A 20,903-nucleotide genomic window follows, 5' to 3' on the forward strand; every position below is an offset into this window, starting at 1 on the left:
CACCCTCATCGGCTTTAAATAAACGAAGTCTAAAAGTACCGTGTGCGTCTTTCGCTGCATTCAACACAGCGACCGGACACGACAGGAGTAATTACTCATTGACATCCACCCAAGCGTAGCCGTAATCCCCCTTGGGGGATTCCCCTAAACATTTGACTAACGTAGTTCCCACTTCGAGTAATTGATCAATTCGCTCTCGCCCTACCATGAGCTTGCTGTCTCGGTTAGCTCAGTTGGTAGAGCGACTGCTCCGGTGAAGCGGTGGTCCCGGGTATGAACCCCAGACCAGAGCGAATATTTCTTTAACTAAGAAGTTTCTGAGAAAGCTGTATAGTTTTCCTTTGCAGCCTCGGCTGCGCTCGGGTGGATCTCAGAGTAATTACTCCCTTTTACAAATGTACTCCACCTTGGGGGATTCCCCTAAGCATTTTACTTAGTATTTAATATGTTGGGTTTGCTAGTTATGCTTTAATGACTTCCTATCACGTGCTTCTTCATACTATTATTGGGCTTCCCCATACAAAAAAAATTTAGGCAGTCTGTAGAGTGTCTATAGACTTCTGTCTATAAAGTCTACAGATTGTCTATAGACAAATCCTAGAGAACAGTCTATAGGCAATGCAAGTGCCATAGACAGTCTATAGACAATCTATAGATTTATAACCATACACTTTCAGTAGACTTTTGTCTATACAAAGTCTATTGACTGCTAATAGACAAAAAGCAATATCTATGGGAAGTCAATAAGAAGTCTATAGACTGTCTACAGACCAGGCGATGCACAACGTTCTGGCCTCTGTGCAGCAAATGGCGACCGCAGCTCCGACAACATATCAAGCTCCAATTTCGCTTTTTATTACATACCGCATGTAATGTTCTTTTTTGCAGTGCTCTGAATTTTACATGCCGTTTTGCGGTGGTCTTCAATCAATGCGCTTTAAGTTTATGGACTTTTAAGTTTATGAACTTTAATGCTAGCAAAAGGATCATAAGAACATAATTAATATATACAATTTATTGCCGACATCTTTTCACATGCTTCGTTCTAAAATTTGTAGCTTCCAAGGCAGGTACGCAATCCGATCCCTTCGAGGTAAGCCACAAGCAAAGCACTGACGTTGTATGCAACTGCTCTTCATTTCTCACCGCACACAAATGTTTTCATTCAAGCGTGCTCGGTTCGCGCATGAACTGCATATGTGTACTCACGAGACATTCCGGAAAAAATGTCAACAGTACGGACAATCTAGTTTTCTTTTAGTTTTTCTGCACAGTGAGTGTGTGTCGATAAATTTCTGGAGACCAAATTAAGTGCAAGTAGCAAAGCAGGTACCCACTGGTAGCAAGCATTGCGTACACTAAGCGATTTAGCGATCCGCGTCGTCCTCAGGTAGCGAGTTAGGTGGTAGCATGCTCTCCGAGTCTCTCTCCCCCGTGTCGGCGTCAGTTGTATCATACTCTTCAACGGCCTCCACCAGACGATTCCCTGACAGTCTGGAAGTGGTGGAGTTGCCGCCGCCCGCAAACGGTGGTCTCTCCGGTCCTCGCGGGTACCGAAGAGTCGGCATCAGACTTGACGTCGTGTGTTCAACTTCGTCGTTGAACGTGTAGAAGAGCAGCAGAGCGAACCCGATGAGGGACAGGATTATGATGGTGAGAATGAGCAGCGAGTATTTCACACCTCGACCCTGCGACGCGAACAGGCCAGCGTATTAATTTTGTGTACTTCAATCAAAAACCGTTCATCTGTAATAATAAGCTAAGGCAGTAGTCATAATTTACGCTACTGAACCCTTTCATGACCCCAATATTCTCTGGTTGTTAAAGCAGCTAAAACCATATTTTTAAATGCATCGTTATCACCATCACCAGAAGCCTCATTGCGCCCACAGCGGGACAAAGGTCTCTCCCACATTTCTCCAATTTACCCTGCCATCCTTTATTCCTGTAATTTATCCTCGCAAACTTTCTAGCTCCATCCGCCCACCTGACCCTTGTAGGTTCTCTGCTAGACTTGCCCTGTTTTGGAATCCACTTCGTTACCACGTGACGTGACGTTACCACGTGATATCCTTCCTTCTCACTAGATCCCCTGCACACGGCCACTTCATCGTCTTGATTTTGCCTAGAAATAATTAACTCGCATTTTTCCCTCACCCACTCAGCTATCTGCTTTTCTTTAACTTTACACCAATGATTTTCTCTTTCGTTGTTCGCAATGTATTGTACTCTGATTAAGCTAAACCGTTTTCGTCAGCCTCTACGTTTCCGCATTTTAGGTTAGTACCCGCAAGACAAAGCAATTGTACGCTTTCCTCTTGAGGAATAAAAAAAAAATTGCCGACGATTACGGTACTTCCTAATGCGAAATTTTAGCTCATCTCATCAGCTCTTCCAGCTTTTCGATAGATGGAGGCAAAAAATTCGAGCACAACATGTATGTAAAATTACAGACAACTTATTATTTTTCACACATATTCCTTCTTCAAAAAACACTCCACTAACAGTTCTTGATTGTCATGAAGGACGCTTTGTGGACGGAGAAATAGATAGATATATGCTCTTTTTGCTGCACCAATGCCTGGTTCTAAAGACGAGGTCTGCGCAAGTATTTCGCGATGTTCTCACAGCTGTGGGAGCCGTTACGAGCGAGAGGAATGAGATGTTCTCCCGCATGAGCCGTAAGAAATTCCCACTTGTCTTTATATCTACATTAAAGTCCCCACCCACCCTGCCATCCTGGCAAGTGGCAGCGTTTCTGGAACAACGTTGTCAATGCCAAAGCATGCAGCGTGTTTCGTCTCGTTGTCCAGTGAAGTGACGCATGCCAGTGTGAAGGGAACAATGCCGTGCTGTTTATTCAGCGAGCATATTTAAAGAGAAATAGTGGCAAGGGGGTTAAGAAAGAGGGGACACAATATCAAGTCAGGGCGAGGGCACAGCGCTATCTTGCGCACGCAGGTTGCGATACGATACATCCTCCTCCGTCACAGTTTTTCGCAGCACATTTAACGCTGGTGGCTGATTTGCTTGAAGTTCTCGTCGTAATGAAGGCGGTCAAGCGGCTTTCTCACACGTGCGGACCGGCGGGGTTGCTGGGGCTCCGGACTGGTGTCTCTGGTCGGCATAACCGGAGCCGCTGGTGCCGGTGGTAGGGTTGACGACTCTTCCCGGGCTAAAATGCTGTCATCGCTAGATTCATCGCTGTCTGAGGCCTCAGTGTCAAACTTCTCCTTTGTTGCCAGTAAATGTTGTCGATTGCGCCGCAACGTCTTGCCATCATTGGTTTGCACGTAGTAGGAGCGAGGAGCTGCCGCTGCAGTTACCTTGGCCTTGCGATCCCACGTTGTCCCCTTAATGCGCACGACGTCGTCTTTTTGAAGTGGGGCCAGGCATCGGGTGGCGTGACTCGCCTGCTCATGTTTCTTGACCCGTGTAACAGCCTGACGTCGAAAGTCTGGCAAAGTCGTGCGCAGGGTCCTCCCTTGGAGCAGTTCGCCGGGCGACCGGCCGTCTTCCAATGGGCTTGATCTGTAATTGAGCATACCAAGCCAAAAGTTTTCATTCGCCTCTGTGGTTTTCTTGAGGATACGCTTTACTACTTGCACTCCCTTTTCGGCCAGCCCATTGGACCGAGGAAACATCGGGCTTGACGTAACATGTTTGAAGTCGTACAGCTCAGCGAAAAGAGCGAACTCATGGCTGGAGAACTGTGGGCCATTATCTGTGCATACCTCCATCGGGATTCCGAATCGTGAAAACATGGCCCCAAGTTTTTCGATGACGCCGGATGCCGTTTGGTCGCAGAGCTCCTCGACATCTGGAAAATTCGACATGGCATCGTAAGCAATGAGGTAGTATTTTCCGCCATATTGAAATATGTCGACACCAACGCGGTACCAGGCTTGGGTTGGAGTGGCGCGGAGCATCAGTGGCTCTGATGGTTGGTTATAAGCATACTTTCTGCAGGTTGAACAACCCTCAATCATCGATGCAACGTCACTGTTGATGTTTGGCCAGTACACCAGCTGCCTTGCCCTTGCTCTGCACTTCGCAATGCCAAGATGCCCAGCATGAATGCGTTTCAATGTCTCGGCCCGCATGCTTCGAGGTATAACGACCTTCGTTCCTTTAAACAGTATTCCACCCACTACTGAAAGTTCAGCAGCCACAGATTTGAGCGGACCTTCAACCGTGACCCCGTCTGCGAGGTTCTGCATCACCACTTTGAGATAGGTATCAGCTCCCGTCTCACGCGCAAGTAGTGCAGCTGTTCTGTCACTCACCAGTGCAGACAAAATGCTGATGGCATGGACTTCAACATCTTCTGTCTCCGAGTGGCTGATGTCAGCAGGACCCGCCGACCTTGAGAGCATGTCTGCCAACTGCATCTGTTTACCCGGAACAAATGTTAGAGCGTAATCATATTTCAACAGTCTCAGGAAAAACCGCTGCAATCTCGGCGGCATGTCTGCTATGGCCTTTTTTGATATATTTATTAGCGGCTGATGGTCACTCTCAAGCAAGACTGGGCGACCGTATGTGAAGTGGTCAAACTTCTCACAGCCAAATACGAGAGCCATCGCTTCTTTTTCGATCTGTGAATAGCGCTGTTCACACTCTGTCAGTGTTTTCGACGCGTAAGCGACTGGCCTCCAATTTACGCCGTGCCGCTGTAGCAGAGCTGAACCGATGCCGTTCTGTGACGCGTCTGACGTCACTTTTGTTTCTTTCTGTGGGTCAAAAATTGCGAGTAATGGTGCCTTGGTGAGCGCGTCGCATATATCTTTCCACTCTCTCGTGATTGGCCGTCCATTCGAATAAAACATTTTTCTTTAGAAGAGAGCGGAGAATTGGTGTTCGCAGAGCTAGGGATGGCAAGTACTTGCTGAAGTAATTTACCACCCCGAGCAACCTGTGTACTGCCTGTTTGTTTTGTGGTTTTGGCATGTTCCTTACGCTTTCGACCAGGGCCGGACTAGGGCTTATTCCTTCGCTGCTGATCACGTCGCCTAAAAATGCTATTTTTTCGGCGCCAAACTCGCATTTTGCAACATTGAATGTCAGGCCTGCAGCTTCAGCTGCTTTTAGTGCACATCTTAGTCGTTCATCGTGCTCTTCTCTGGTAGTGCCCCAAATGAGAACGTCATCCACGTACACCCGTACTCCAGGAACACCGTCAAAGACTTCATTCAGCGCCTTTTGAAACACCTCGCTGGCGGACGCGAGCCCGAAAGGAAGCCGGAGAAAGCAGTACCGGCCGAAGGGCGTTGCGAACGTACAAAGTTTCGACGACCGCTCCTCAAGCGGGATCTGGTGAAAGCCCGCATTTGCGTCTAGACGAGAAAAGAACTTAGCTCCCGCTAACTCCGCCTCGATATCTTCCCGACGCGGCATCTGGTAGTGCTCTCTTTTCAGGCTATCGTTGATCCTTCTCGGATCCATGCACACCCTCATTTTTCCGTCTTTCTTGCGTGTAATGACTAGTGGGCTTACCCAGTCGGTTGGGTCGCTGACCTTTCTGATGATTCCTTCTTTCTCCATTCGCTGTAGCTCAGTACGCAATGGCTCCTGTAAGGCAATGGGCACCCTCCGAGCAGCTTGAACGACGGGCACAGCGTCCTTGCGCAGCAGTATCCTGTATTCACGTTGTAAGCACCCAGTTCCTTGAAAGAGCCCAGGGTACTCCCTAGCCACTTCATGAGAAGAGGTCGAGGTGACGGTGTCCACTGTGCGGCGAAGTAGACCTAGCAGCTCGCTGGCTTGAAGTCCCAAGATGGCCTGGTGGTTTTTCTTGACTATGAAGAATTCAGTGCAAATTTTTCGTTCACCTACTTGCACCGGCGCTGAGCACGTGCCGCAGTGTTTGATGATACCACCTCCGTACGACCGCAGAACGGCACCACTGGGCTTCAGTGCACCTGCATTTAACGTCCGAAAGAGTGACATAGGTACAAGATTCGCCTGGGAGCCAGTGTCGACCTTGAACGTCACCTCCTTGCCGCCAAATTTGGCCTTCACACACCAGTCGCGGTTGCTTATGACACTGCCAATGGCTATGTCCAGAACGTCAAAATCGTCACCTTCGTGCTGTACTTCTTGAACGTGGGCATTCGCTCTGCAGCACGATGCGAAGTGGTTGGGCCTGCTGCACGAATAGCAAGTCTTGCCATAGGCAGGGCACTGTCGTGGGGCGTGAGTGCGGTCGCATCGACTGCACCTGGAAACTCGCCTCGAGAGCTGTTGTAGCTTCACTCCGGTTCTACTCGAAGAGACAGCGTTGATCTCGGACAGTTTCTTTGTTCGACTCCAGAACTCGTTCTGACGTGCTGATGTTTCTGCCGCCTTGCACAAATCTACGGCTTTTCCCAGAGTTAGCTTCTTTTCCCGCAGCATTTTTTCTCGCAGTTTTGGAGAGTTCGTGCCGAATACAATTTGGTCGCGAACCATATCGTCTGCACTTGTCCCAAAGTTGCAATTCATGGCCTGCTTTTTTAGGTCGCGAAGGAACTGTTCGAATGGCTCTGCTTCGCCTTGGATCCGTGAACGAAACACATACCGTTCGTGTACTTCGTTCTGTTGCTCGACGCAGTATTCCTCGAACTTCGCAATGACGGTGGCGTAGTCTTCTCTGTCTTCCCCGTCGGCAAACAAAAAATTATTGAACACTTCAATTGCATCCTCACCGGCCACGCTAAGGAAGAGTGCAGTTTTTGCTGCTTCTGATGCTGGCTTGCTGGCAGTGGTTTTTTCTGCTTCTGATGCTGGCTTGCTGGAACTGGACATTGCTTGCAAAAAGAGTTCAAATTTCTGTTTGAACAACTTCCAACTTCGACCGCCGTCTCCTGTTAGACGCAGTGGTTCTGGCGGCCTTAGGCGCTCCATTTCTTGCTTCCAGCAGCACGCCGCCGGCAGCCGTTCCAGGTCCTAGGTGCAGGGGCGTTCCTTAGGCCGAGCCTTATCCCACTTCTGACACCATGTTTCGTCTCGTTGTCCAGTGAAGTGACGCATGCCAGTGTGAAGGGAACAATGCCGTGCTGTTTATTCAGCGAGCATATTTAAAGAGAAATAGTGGCAAGGGGGTTAAGAAAGAGGGGACACAATATCAAGTCAGGGCGAGGGCACAGCGCTATCTTGCGCACGCAGGTTGCGATACGATACACAGCGCACATCTGTCACTACCGCCACGTAGCTTAAAGGCCTACTTGACCGAAATTTTTCAAACCGTAAAAAGGTTGTTTTTTCATAGTACACCCCCGTATTATGCTACCCACAAAACATTACGCTCCAGTTTCAAGCAGTTACGGTGAAAAAGGCACCCAAAAATCGGAGTTTTCAATACCGAAACTGGAAAAACGGGTGCCATTGCCGCCCGCCGGAAGTGACGCATGTTTGAGACTGTACTCCGGACGGGTTCGGGCGTCTGCTCGTTGCGGCTCGAGGAAAGCGCTGGTAGCGGCAGCGCATGCAGCACTTTGTGCGATAAATACTGGTTATATGTGAAAACACACATCTTGAAACGGATGAAACGCCCTAGAAAAAGTTTTAAACGTGTTTTATTTGCTGTAGTAGACTAGAAAAGTCCTGGCTCAACCTCAGTGAAGATGATCGCGCCGCAATGCTTGTGAGCGCTGTTTGCCTGGCAGTATTCGATTACAGCTTGTGCAAAGTTCGGATATAGCGGAGGAAGGAAGCATATTCAAATGGAGGCCAAGTAGAAGTACTTGTATTATAAAGTCGGCTTTTTTGAGCGGGCACGCGCGTGCCAACAGCACATGTGCGCTCTGCTGTGCGTGCAATATGGTTGTTGTCTTGATAAAAAAAAAATGACCTGCCTTCTCCTTTTCCTTCTCATTTTTCTCCCCCGTTGAAAGGTATTCCTGCCTGTGCACATAAATTTGGAACAGGTGCTGTGAACGCCAGTTAAATCAATAAAAACAGATGGATGTGTAAAAAGAGAGCTGAAGAGAATTAAGTGCTGCGTTAAGCGAAAGAATATGCCAGAAGCAAAATTTGTTTTGCAAAATAAATATACATTTTTCTCTTCGAGGACCGTGGCATCAGTGCGGTGCGGATGGTGGGCTGGTTCATCTTTGCGCGCCTCGGTCGGGCAAGCCACTGCGCGTTGCGAAATACATGTCGATTCAAATGAACAGCGCTGCGTTGCCACAGCGTTGCGTTCACTACAGTATTTACCTAGAACCACTTAAAGCCCGTGTACTGCAGGGACGGAAAGGTTTTTCTAATCTTTTCAAACCACACAGCTGGGCAGAACGACGTGGTTGCCGAACCCCAGTCGACCGCATACGCCCACCGCGCAAATTACCGTAGGTGTCTCTGACCAAACATATAAATTTGATATTTATCTGTTATGGTATTTATATGTTATGGATCACCAACTAGCCCGCACCCTTACCCTACTGAATAAAATCAAAATTCTTTGAAAAGATTATCATTCAAATAACATGCGTGCAGTTCCCTGGGGTCTTGGAGACGCGTCTCGAATGGTAACGCTGAAGCTTCCTGTAATCGACCTCAAGTGTGAATGGCGTGAGGCAGTAAGAAAGTCGACGTTTTCAGTAACGCTTGTGTGGCCTTCCAGGATTCTCAGCCCGGCCTGCAAATCTTCGAGGCAGCAGATACACTCGGCGCACGACGACATTATTGCCCAGTGGGCAGAGCTGTACCTGCAATAAACGGGTGTGCATATGTTGATTCCTTTTCAGACGAAGCAGACCTCTCCTAGACTTCTTCCTGGCGTAAATAACGTGCCGTCAAAAGGGCGTTGCTCGATGAGCAAAGCCGTCCACTTTAACTTCTGGACCGGCTTAGCTAGCTTGTGACAAGCGGTTCCTCCCTTCTCTTTATTCTCCCGATTAGAGACGCCTCGAAGCCTTCGGTTCGTGGCATGCTTTGCCGATCGAGCCAGAAAGACGTAGGTGCTCTGATGCATGATGTAGACCGGGACAGGTCTATTGACAAAGTCCAACCCACAAAAGGGGTTAGCGCGAGGCAGAAGCGTCAGTCACCCACCATTATCTTTTTTGAAGAAGAGAGGGGAATTCACGTTAAAACCTGAGCTCCAGACCGCTGACACCAGCTTTCGAGATCGGGAGTGAAGGGCAGTGGCCGAGAGGTATACATGGTGCTTTCCGCATTCCTCGTATTCCCTTCCGCGGCCATGCACTTCGTCTACATGATGCCAGCAGTTTATTTTCCTCGGATACCATCGAGCTTCGCGGTGAAAACAGCCAGAAACGCGCCAGAAGAAGAGCTTACAAGGGGCGCGCACTCACTTCAGAACGCCTGAAACTGGCGAGCCGGCGATGCCGGTGTCTCAAATGTGCGTCATTTCCGGTCAGGTTTGTTAGTTGTCCAGCACACCGCTAGGGGTCTGCGTCGTCTGCTACAGAGGTTTTTGAACGCTTCTAACTAAAATTCTAGACGCTTCACAGCCCTAATATTAAATATAGATATTGTTAATAACATGCACACTATATCGAGCGCAAAATTAGCCGAAGCAAAGTTTCGGTCAAGTAGGCCTTTAAAGCACGATTGAGGTGTCCACTGTTTCAAGAGGTCAGTTACGCGCCTTCCCACTGGTTCAGGTCTCCACCGAGATGTGTAAGACAGATACTGCACATTTCCTTTCCTGAAAAAAAATACCGAAGACACTTTGGAAATTCTAAAGTGTGCTTGGCGAAAGCCTTGTGGTCAACCCACTGACGCTTCCCTGAACCGCTTGGCGTGGAATCACTGGGGCTGCTTCGGAGCCATGCGTCTCACTCACTCGACTACAACGAGACGTCTGGCGAAAGAGCGGCGGTGCATCTGCCACCGCCGAGGCGCGCGCGCTCGTTCTACCGCTACTGTGTGACGTCACGGTTGCTATGCACAGCTGCGCCCCCCCCCCCCCCCCACTGGCCCGCCGGTTGCTAAGGATGGGAGGAGGTTGCGCTTTTACTTTCTCCTTTCCAAACTCCCGCTCCGTTGCTTTCACACCTTAAAGGGTGTTCACAGCTGGTCACAACGGACAACGGCGACGCCGCGAAACGCAGAAACGGACGCCTAAGAGCTCCTCTCTAAAATGCTCTTGTTAAGAGTGCCTACCAAATGCCATCCACAATATTTTTTATTCTGTAAGTTATTTCACTCTCATGGCACACTTTGAGAAACGCCCCGTCTGGCCCCCGTAAACTCGGTTACAGCGAGTGAGTGATGGTATAATAATTTAGAGGGGGTGGCTCTTAAGCCTAAAGGAAGGAGGAAGATGAAAACAAGTGTGTTATAGGCGGTGTAAAGACCTGAGCCCTTGGCAAAACCAGGAGCGAGTCTAGCACCGTCCTTGAAGATAGAGAGTCCGCCCAGTGACGAAACCAGAGTACAGCCGAGGTGGTGTTTCCCAGACCCGGCGTGAGCTCGACACTCCAAGATCAAATGGGTTGCAATAGGCCTATCAGTGAGATCCCGGTGCTGGCAGCAGGGTGCCGGCTCGCATTGCGCTTGCTGTTAAGATCCCGGGGCCGGGGTGTCAATGTTTCAGTGAGTCGAGATCAGGGGGTTTTAGTACGGGCACTTCTTCGGGACCTGTACCGTTGTCGTCGGTCAATAACTTCCGGAGTGAGGACGAAGCCTGAGCGAAGACGGTTTAGCAGCACCTGCCCTGCTCTCGGTATTACGTCCGATATTGGGTCAATGGGTGAAGTAGTAACGCCTGTCTCATCTCCTCACGACGATTTCCTGCTGCCACGCGCATGGCCCGAGACGGGTCGTACGGGGCTACACGGATGGTGTGGGGAGTGGCTGCAAAAAGTGGGCTTCCTGAGCAAGCGCGGTTGTATGAAGCCTAAAGGACTGCCCCACCGGCCCTTTCGTTGCCCTTGGTGCCCGCGTTCCCGTATACTCACCTGTTAGCCACAATCTGATCTGTTGTCTCGACAGCTTGGCAAGCGTTCTTCACCATACGGACAGGGGATGACAATGGGCGGTGCGATTTGAATGCTCGGAGGGCAGCCGGCGAGACAGTATATTAGTCTGAGGCCCGCTTTACAGCCAAGGCAAAGTCACGCAGCTCGACTTCCTTGGCGTCCAATGATTCAACAGTGGGCACCGTCGCTAGGGTGACATCGGTGCGACCCGGGCGCACAGCGTCGTAAGTGACCGATCCTCCACCCGGAATGAGTCAACTGTCGTGTCGCAGTACATACACTCAACGTCGACTGGTGATGCAGCTGACGTCCGCGTACCGTGACGCGAAAACTGCGCGGCGTTGCGGGTCGTCTGGGCCCATATTTCACGGCACTGGCTTCGAGTCCACGATAGCAATGTCCTCCCAGGGAGTCACTTGCAAGGTATTGGCGGCAGCAGTGACAAGTACCCCTGTGTGGGCAAGCAGTTGCTGCCCTAGCTGTAGGGTGTGTTAGAGGCGAGCTTCAGGGCCGGCATGCGCGGCCATGAAGCTCAGTTACAGGAAATATGTATTGTATACGCAACCCCTATGGCGCAAGGCAAAAAAACTTGTGGCGTATTTCGTGGCACCCTAACCCTTCTCTAACCCGAAAGGTGCGCCTTTCGCCCACTGCGACTTCTCCCAAGCTTGCGCGAGAAGAAACTGTAAGTACCCTGCCTTCAACTGGTCAATCGGTATGCGCCAGTAATCTTTCGCTCATGGTCTTGGGGAACGTCTTGGGGCACGAGACAATAATGCCGCGTTTAATGAGATTCGATTGCTCAGAACTTTATAGTTTATTTTCGATTCAATGACCTTGCAAGGCTTGGATATTCAACGCAAACGTTGTTGATCAAAGTGCCTAAACGTTTGGTAGTCATTTTCTGGAATCTTAAACGCGAAGGGCAAAGTATGATTGGCTTCTTTGGGAACTATAAAAACGTCGGCCAAGCGCATTAAAATCACAGCCTCCCGCGAACACCAGATAGTAATCAATCTTCCCAATTTTGGCTCTTGGCAGTGTGCTACCTACAAATCGCTACTCCGATCCTAGAAAAGATCTTTTTTTTCGAACTGTTGCTGAAAAAATAATAATTTCACTGAGGAGTAGAGCCAAGCGCGAACGGAATCCAGAAGCCCGCCCCCCTGCGAGAACAACCTCCTCTCCTCCTTAGTGTCTAACTAAGATCAAAAACCAAAAGTTTGAACAAGCTTCCCGTTGATGACCATTTCTTGCCGTGAAGGCCGGTACGTCGTTTTCCTGTGCTTTGACCATCCTAATTGAATTGAAATTTCTCTTATACTTCGAAGGATACCATTATCGGCAGCAAAAAGTTTTCAGGGAGGAGGTTGTGCAGAAAAAAAATAAATTGAACGCAGTCACGAAAGCTGTTGGCTTCTGTCACAACCACCAGAAATGTTAATTATACCAGGTAAACCAGTTGTGAGGAATGACTGCATTTTTTTTCGAGAACACGCATCCCGTAAACTTTGGCTGTCATATCCATATTCTCGATGTTTACGCCGAATGCCCGTGTGCTGTTGAAATCATAATCTCGCAGGAAGGTGACAACTTGGAACGAATTAGAAAAAACCAGAATAGGGTCGTCGACGTCCAGTGAGCCCAAGTTGGCTGTAAGTATCTTGACACCCCGGATTGCTGTGCATTCTTCTAGATATGTTGACCCTAGACGGAGGTCCCACCTTGTAGGTTTTCATTCCACAGAAAACGTCCAGACTTACACTCACAGAACACTTCACAGCGGCGAAGAGCCGTTGCTGCACGCGGAGATATTTTTTTTTCTTGCCCACTTTTACAGACACTTGGCCCAAGTTGTTAGCAAACGCTGCAGACGCCTTCACGGGAAATTGCCCTGTGGTACGACTACGAAGCTTCCCTCCTTGTCCGATACCAAAAGTCACAGATGGCTTCTGACGAGGTAGTTCACGAGTGGGAGGTTATTGCAATTTCGATGCCGATCATCAACACACCTCGAAACTACATCTGTTGTGACTATACCCCCCCCCCCCTAACTCTCTTTATGTGTTCCCGTCACATCTGTATCCACATAGGCCATTCCCAGAGGCAGTGCGTGGTTCTGCGAAAGTGGGCTTTCTCCGTGCACGCGCTCCCATGCGACCTCCTGAAAAGAAAGGTGGAACCGGACATGAGGGACGGATACGACTCCTTGATTCCACGTACCTCCACTTCTGCCTAACTGCCACGACGTGTTTTTCCCGACTTCCCCTTAAACTGCACCCAACGCAGCAGTATTGACCCTGCGACCTTGTGTGTACATTTGCCAGGGTGACATGACTCAACGCCTGCTGCCATGTGCAGAGACGAGCGTCTGCCATTCAACCGCACCTCGCTCTTTTGTCAACTGCGCTGGTGACGTTGCTGCAGGTGTTCGCCTTTGGGCGTTTCCTTGAAACAAGATATGGGATCCACCTGGCCGGAAGGGACACTTCCGGGTATCCAAGTGACTCAGCCGTGGAAGACAGAAGCGGGGTGACGCCGCTGTAGGTGTTCGCCTTTGGGCGTTTCCTTGAAAGAAGATATGGGATCCTCCTGGCCGAAAAGGACACTTCCAGGAAACTTTATCCAAGTGGCTCAGCCGAGGAAGACGATAAAGCGGGGAACGCCCTTAAGGAGCACCCGGACGAAGTCCTTCGATTGGTCGAAAAAGGCGGGAAGACCTCGGGAGGAACTATTAAAAGCGCTCGACGCGTTCATCGAGGAGCGATTCCCTCAGCGTTTCCCTGAGACTTCTCAGCTTTTACCCTGTTTGTCATTGCTTGTAAATAATTTTTGTAAATATGTGAATACAGTTTTTCCTTTACTTCTTCTACTCCCCATCTCCGGCCCACGTCCCCTCCTCCGTCGGCACAGCGGCGGTGCTCCTGGACCCGATGCCTGGTGGAACACGCAACTAGCCCGGCAAAACATAACATATCCACACATTGAGATATGCGTCTCGTCTGATCCTATGCTGGCACGCTCATTATGACCGGCCGCGCCTAGGTGGTCTTTTCTGCTGTTCGAAGCCTTGGCTATAGTTAAGCATTTCATATTTCAAGAATTTAAGCTCGAGCGTTGATAAAGATGAGCACTGCGCACTAATAAATGCCAAGCCTGAGCACTGATCCGGATCACACACACCGACATAAACGAGTACCTCTGCTCCCTCTTCATTGCACGCGTGCGACTACTGCATAAGACATTCTCTTTTTTTAATCTCTGCCCCTTTCACTCCTTCCTTCATTCTTTCCTTCACAATGCGGTCCATGTGTCCACCCACAGTGCGACCACCAGCGCCTTTCTTTACACATACGATATTTCTAACCTCTACAGAGAGTAGCAGTGTGTGTCCGAGAGGCGTTTCGAAGGGTTTGGCGGCGTCTCGCGACCGATCGTCTCACCAAAGAACAACGAAGGTTTTTTGGAAATGCGAGTCAAACGCTGCAAGTAAGTGCGAGGCCTCACATGACCGCAAGGAAGACCTACGCTCGGTCTGCGGCGGAGAGCGTCCCGTGAACAGCTGTCACAGTTAAGCAGGAAACGGTAACCGTTTGTTGCTACATACGCTCTTTTACTCACTAGGCACTGTTAACTAAAGATTCAAATGGTGCCTATGCACAACCGCAAGACAAGAAGGCATACCTGTTGGGCAGGCTGGGGCCTGAAGAGATCTTGCAACTCTTCCTCGTCCTCTTCGTAGACCTTAGCCAGTGGCACTTCTAACGGAGGTACGACGATCCCCACCGCGGTAGGCCTTCGTTGAATGTCACCCCCAAAGGCGATCGCTGTGGGCCTGCGTTGAAAGTCGGCCCCAATGGTGAACGCTGTGGGCCTGCGTTGAAAGTCAGCCCCAATGGCGGTCGCTGTAGGCCTGCGTTGTAAGTCAGCCCCAATGGTGGTCGCAGTGGGCCTCCGTTGAAAGTCAGCCCCAAGGGCGGTCGCTGTGGGCCTCCGTTGAAAGTCGGCCCCGAATTCGGTCGCAGAGGGCCTGTGCTGCAAGTTGGCCCCAAAGACGGCAGTGGGCCTGCGTTGCAAGTCGGCTCCAGAGTCGGTTGCGGCGGTGAGCGGAGCGAGAGACCTTCGCTTAGCCATCGTGCCGTTGTTCTTCTTCCTTCTCTCAAACAGATAATTATTGCTTGCACGTGACTTATAGCCATATAATTCTTAACGTCTTCAATAAACCTACCAGCGAGACGGCGTGTCGATGTGCGTCATGGCTTTGCGCTCTGCAAGAGTGAGTTTTGTAGCGAGAGAGCTACACTATGCCAGCCGCTTCGCCTCTTCAGCATGGTCGCACTTTCACCGTGGTTGCACCTCGGCCGTGGTCGCACCGACCTTGAGCCGTTGCCTAGCAACCGCCGCAGCTGGCTAGCGTCGCCGCTCGGCGCGCCATCTGGCATGACGTCACTCCGCCGTTGCGCTCGTCGTGGACCAGACGCGTTTCGTCTCGCCAGTTGTGCGCATGCGCAGTAGAGGGAAAGGGGGTGTCGCAGTGTATACATATACACGGTTCGGCGTAGCGGGATGCGAGCCGATATTGAGAGCGATGAGTCGGCTAGGGTGAAAGAAGCCATATTTCGGCGTCGGAACGAAACAAGGAGGAGACAGCGTGCCGGTGAGACCAAAGAGGAGCGTCTCACTCCTTTACTGACCACCGAAGCGTATTCATTGGGATAAATAAAGTTGCAACCGCTTAACCATGTGTCTTTTTCCAAGCATAGACAGAGATTGGCGAAGTAAATGATCAGTAGTATTACATCGCTTAACCACAGCGAAGCCTAAGCGTAGTCATGGCCGGTAGCTATCGCTACCTGCCAGGTTTAACCAGAGATAAACCACAGCCAATTTTTTACTGAAGTTCGTGCCCATCAACTGCTATAAGGCTGCTAAAAGCGACGTTTAAGGTCAACCTAGCCGCCCACGGCAAAAGGAGAAACAAGGACTAGACCAATCGGGTAGGAACTGCGGAAGGTCGAGCTGGCTCGGCTGTTACGGCTATACCGTGGTCGCGCTGAGCCCTCGCGTCATGAGGCATGAAGTCTGGACAAGGTAGTGGCCACCCGAATCGTCGGTACGATCTGCACAGAGTGCGACGACAGGTTGCCGGACGGGATCCTTCCTCTATCGCTGCCGGCTGTGGTTACGAGTAAACTGCTGGAGCTAGAACAGCACGGATGCCAGGACCAGTTCGTGACCTACCTACGTGAACAAAGATGCACTACAGGCTGTCGAGGTGCAACAACAAGCAGCTACTCGTTGGTCCCAAGAGACATCAGGCTATAATAGTCAATGTTCTAGGGCCTCCAGGTGAAGCAAAATCGACAAAGAAGATAAGGGCCGTTGCAGATGTGCCAGTTACCACTAGCCCAAATTCTCCCCTCAAACATTCCTTGCGAGTGCACATAAGGTCAACTGTGCGCTTTGGTACTGTCACGAACCAGAAGACGACAAAGTGGTTTAGTTTAGGTTTATTGGTTTATTGGGGTTTAACGTCGCAAAGCAAATCAGGCTAAGAGGGACGCCGTAGAGGAGGGCTGCGGAAATTTCGACCACCTGGTATAGTGGCGCGGCATTGAGCACTCGCAGCAGGCCTGCAGCCATTAAATCATGCCATCATCATCTGTAATGTCATTCCGTTTTCATCGGCTTGCAGTCATGTAACGATATCATGAACAACAAAACCGTCTACAGAGTTATCTACTAAACACTCGATAGTATAGAATACCACCCACGAAACACAAAACCTCTTACAAACGTCTCGGAACAGCTCCAAATGACTACAAACGTCTTGCGCTGCGTTCAAACGTCTCATAGATGTCGACAAGAAGAAGTTTCCTCTGCGACATCTCTTAAACATCTGCAGTCAGATGTTTTCTAGACTTGTTTCTAACGCGTGGAACTTGAGACCACGTCAAAGAGACGTGCCTAGCAATCAGCAGAGAGTTGCCGCCATGGATTAAACATGCTGTAAATCACGACACATAAATTAGATGGCTCTCCTGCTTGGCGTTTCGAAGAGCAGGCGCGCCGGTGCAAAGACCGCTCTTTGTATTTGAACACTGAAAGCGCGTTTTCTCCTACGGAGCCCGAATCACGTTCCACATTGAGTGCAGCTATCCCGCCACTCGTAAGGCTGGATTTAGGTAACATATAATGGCCCTGAAAGCCGACGGTAGTTACGCGAGCGAAAAAATTTGCTTCATGTTGCGAACGCCTCTGTTACGCCTCGGCTAGCTGGCGGCAGCACGCGGATTGGCAGGCGCAGCGTACAGGTGCGGCAAGAGTAATACGGAGCACGCGAAAGGCGGCCAAGCTGGCAGAAACTAGGGTGCCTCGATGCGCGCGCGAGGGGGCGCGCGCGCATCGAGGCACCCTAGCAGAAACTAGAGTTCCTGTATATGCTACCAGCGGGAGCATATACAGGAACTCTAGCAGAAACTGCATCTAAGCGCCACCTATCAGCACAAAAAAGACACCCCTGGCTATCCGCGCGCAGCGAGAGTGCCTGCCGCCGAGCGCCCCTCTTTGCTGCAACCCTGCCGTTATCACTGTTCAAAAGATGCTGAGCTGGTTCGGGCAACACCGCCAGGTGCTGCCTTCATCCAGGCGTGCTCACTTCAGCCTCGGTGTCGACCACGGTGGAAGATGTGTCGACTAAACTGCAAAGCGGTGGCCGCGCGGACTGAACGGCCGAGATAACACGTAATGCCGAAACGGCCGTCTTGCGCCCGTTTACAGCGCGCGCCGCTCCTCGATGCGATAAACGGGGCAACGAAGCGCATGGCGCTGTCAGCAGAGAATCAGTCGATCACAGAGCAAGGGAATGCATGCTATATGCTGTGATGTTGATAGGCCTGCGGAAAAAGTGGGTCCGTGCTACCGGCGCCATCTCGCCGCGTCCATATCAAGATAGTTCCTGTCGCCTCTGCTAGGCAGCGCGCATAAGCACGTTTCCGCTGCTCCGCGACCCTTCCTGTGCTCCGTATTATTCTGGCCGCACCTGTACGCTACCTTCGCCGCCTTCCCGCCGCCTTCGCCGAGCTCGCTCGCGCGCTTATCACCCGCGCGCTATCGTGTCAGCAGATCTTGGAGGCAATAATCTTTCTTGAGTCACGCCGCAGCTTGCTGCTTGGTGTCGCTCCGCACGGTGGCGATGCAGGCTAGTTTACCAAAGTGGTTTTAACCGATTCAAGCAGAAATAAATCTTAGTGCAAGCTGCAAGTGCTTAGTTTTACATGAAAGTATTAGATTCAATTTGTTTTTTGGTTCTTTGATGATTTGTTTATTTTTACGTTTAGAAATTTAGTACTTCATTTCGCCATTTAGCGTTGCAGAGGCTAGCGATAGCTACGCGCGCTAAGTGGATGCTGCGTACGTTGTACGTTTCGCTGCGCACTTTTTTCCGCGCTGGTTTGCACTTCACGCCGCTGCAGTTTTCCCTTTTTCTGCGGTATCGTTTACTACTAGTGTTGCACTGAGATGTGAGCCTCGTTTTCCGCAAAAGTAAGTAACCTTCCATTTCTTTTCTGTGGTGAAAGTGTCGGCCTTGCTTTAGCTAAGCCTCTAACGCGCCTGATTGAACGGTCGGCTAGTGTGTCACTCCTTTGGTTTACAAATCACAAAACAGTATCAGCCAGTTCTTTACATACCAAAGTACTATTTGAGCTTTTGTTAAGTGGATAGAGCTAGGCTGCTCTCGCATGCGAGTTGCTTTCTTTACCAAGGCGGTGACAAGGTGAACGTGACAAAGCTTCAAACCAACCAGCTTTGTTTAAGCGTCCGTTGATAAGGCGCGAATTTTTTCCTAGACATTGATTAAAGTCTGTGCTCTATTGCATTCTGGCAGGGTTTTATTCTTGCCAAGGACTCTCATCTGGCCACCTGTGTGCTCTAATTCTTGCTGTGATTGCCGTCAGTGAAACTCGCGTTAAAAAGGCTTTGGTTATCTTAACTAACCCAAGCAACCACAGATATCCGTCGGACGTACGAGCTAGATCCAAACGTCCTTTGCCGAGATCGGACGTCCATCGGACGTACGAACGCAATCCGATTTCGGATATCCGTATTCGTACATCAGCCGGACGTACGGACAGTGTCCACTTTTGTATATCCGCATGAGAGACGAGGTGTACGTCCGAAGGATGTAAGGCTGAGTATTTTCCCAGGCCATGAGTATGGACGTTTTTTATTTCACAGAAAATTCGCGTCTTTCGTGTATGTATACTGTTTTATTTACATCAGTTGGAGGGTTTGACGCGAAGATGTTTGTAAATTGGTGCGATTCCACTCCTACCTGCAGTGCAAGAGCCGCCAACGAGCTAAATTTATCTAAGAGGAGAAGCAGGTGCTACAGAATTTTGCAAGAACTAATGACTAGTTTTATATTTATAAAACTTCTGCAAATTAGTGGAGTTGTGCGACATGTCCACCGTTTTGCTAGCTAAACTTGCCATTGAAACCATTCGTAAGTATCAAAACTCCCGTGCATTCTGCTATCACCATCATCATAGATGTCAGTTCGCGGTCAGTCCAATCCAATCCATCAGTACGGTTCCGTAGCGCTGCGCTGTTGTTGATTTGCTGCGTAGTGCTGTCGCGCAGAGCTTTATAGCTCTGTTATTATAATGTGTGGCTTTGTTCGGTCTGTAGACGAAAGTAGCATGTAACTTAAGCAATTCGAAAGATACGGGAAGCGCCTGAAGCTCTTGTGGAACACCGGAATCCCGTACTGCGTCGACCTTGGTTTAAAGAAGGCTTAGTGCACATGGGATTGCCTACGAAGGTATGTATCCAGTACACTTCTTGGAACTTGCTTCTAGGACAATGCATGCTCATATAACATTCGTTCACAGGACAGTGGGAGCAGTAAGCGCGAGGAGATGGCTTCCACAAGTGTGTGCTGTTCTCGCACTTTCGGGAGCCTACATCACACAGCTGCGGGAGCCCTCAACTCGCGCGGCTAATTCCCACTCTTCTTCTAAGTTGCGGGACGGAGTATTTTAGCATCTTGTTAATTTTTAGGGCATCGCTAGGTTCACTGTGCCTATATAAAGAGTGACAACGCGCGAAAGGCAGACCATAGGAAGCACGTGTAGTTCGCAGTGGCTCGTAACGGAAGCTTTGCGGCTTTCTGTGCACAGTCGCGTACAGTGCTGCGCAGGTTAGTGCCTTAAGGCCCATGAGAATAAATAAAGAACAGATACATTGTCAAATATGGTGTGGAAAAGTGAGAGCTGTTATTGCCTTATACTTATTGAGGTGTTTGTTAAAGTCTTTTATACTTGCAGCATTAAACACTTCTATTAATTGATTCCAATATGTTTTTACTTGGGCTGCTGCATTGTGCCATTTATTTCACATGACTGATGTTTGCCGCGTTCTTTTTATTTCAGAAATCCTGTGAGTGGGAAGATTACGGATGTGTGTCCCAAGCTTGCCACATTTGAAGAGTCACATTTAAGAAATTTTCCGAATATAACCCATTGCTCTGCTGATGTATTATCAACCACAATAAAATATGCGTGCTATGCATCAAATTGTTTTTGGTTTTATTGCATCGCGCGGAGTGAAAAAAGCACGCATGCACCATATATGCGAATATTCGAGGAAGATCCGTCAATGGACGTACTCAACTGGACGTCCGTCGGCGGGCGAACCGTATACCTTTGGCCACCTTTCGGACGGCCGACGGACGTCTACCGGCTGTTTGCGGATATTCAGCGGACGTACAGAACATCCGAAACAGACCTCTGTAGGCCGTCCGAAGGATATCGGTGGTTGCTTGGGAAGGTATTTGTTTGGGCTAGTTAGTACATTGTTAAAACTGAAGGCACAGCGCACGAAGGACCTGTCCTGTCCTTCGTGCGCTGTGCCTTCAGTTTTTGGTTATCTTAACTGCGTCAAGCTTTTATTTCATTACGATTGAGAGCCCCG

The 20,903-nt window shown here is 49.8% G+C and overlaps 2 protein-coding genes across 4 annotated transcripts; both read right to left on the reverse strand.

Annotated features, from left to right (window-relative positions):
- Positions 1-1,367: 1,367 nt before the first annotated feature.
- Positions 1,368-15,062, reverse strand: LOC149338964 (uncharacterized). The gene is made up of 2 exons (XM_089550840.1): positions 14,613-15,062; positions 1,368-1,688 (listed from the first exon to the last, which is right to left on the reverse strand). Exons 1-2 carry the CDS (start codon positions 15,060-15,062, stop codon positions 1,368-1,370), a joined length of 771 nt encoding a protein of 256 aa, XP_089406966.1.
- LOC149338965 (uncharacterized) lies at positions 2,834-7,158 on the reverse strand. Of its 3 annotated transcripts, XM_089547836.1 has the most exons (4): positions 5,497-7,158; positions 4,287-4,391; positions 3,735-3,820; positions 2,834-3,531 (listed from the first exon to the last, which is right to left on the reverse strand). In XM_089547836.1, the coding sequence occupies exons 1-4, from the start codon at positions 6,883-6,885 to the stop codon at positions 3,009-3,011; spliced, it is 2,103 nt and encodes a 700-aa protein (XP_089403962.1). In that variant the 5' UTR covers positions 6,886-7,158; the 3' UTR covers positions 2,834-3,008. The 3 variants fall into 3 exon arrangements, with proteins under 3 accessions (XP_089403962.1, XP_089403960.1, XP_089403961.1); XM_089547835.1 differs by having other exon boundaries at positions 3,273-3,531; positions 3,735-4,391; XM_089547834.1 differs by having other exon boundaries at positions 2,834-4,391.
- Positions 15,063-20,903: the final 5,841 nt, after the last annotated feature.

The sequence above is a fragment of the Amblyomma mixtum genome, chromosome 6, assembly GCF_055824585.1.
Source record: "Amblyomma mixtum isolate Tamu chromosome 6, ASM5582458v1, whole genome shotgun sequence".
Classification (NCBI taxonomy): Eukaryota; Metazoa; Arthropoda; class Arachnida; order Ixodida; family Ixodidae; genus Amblyomma; species Amblyomma mixtum.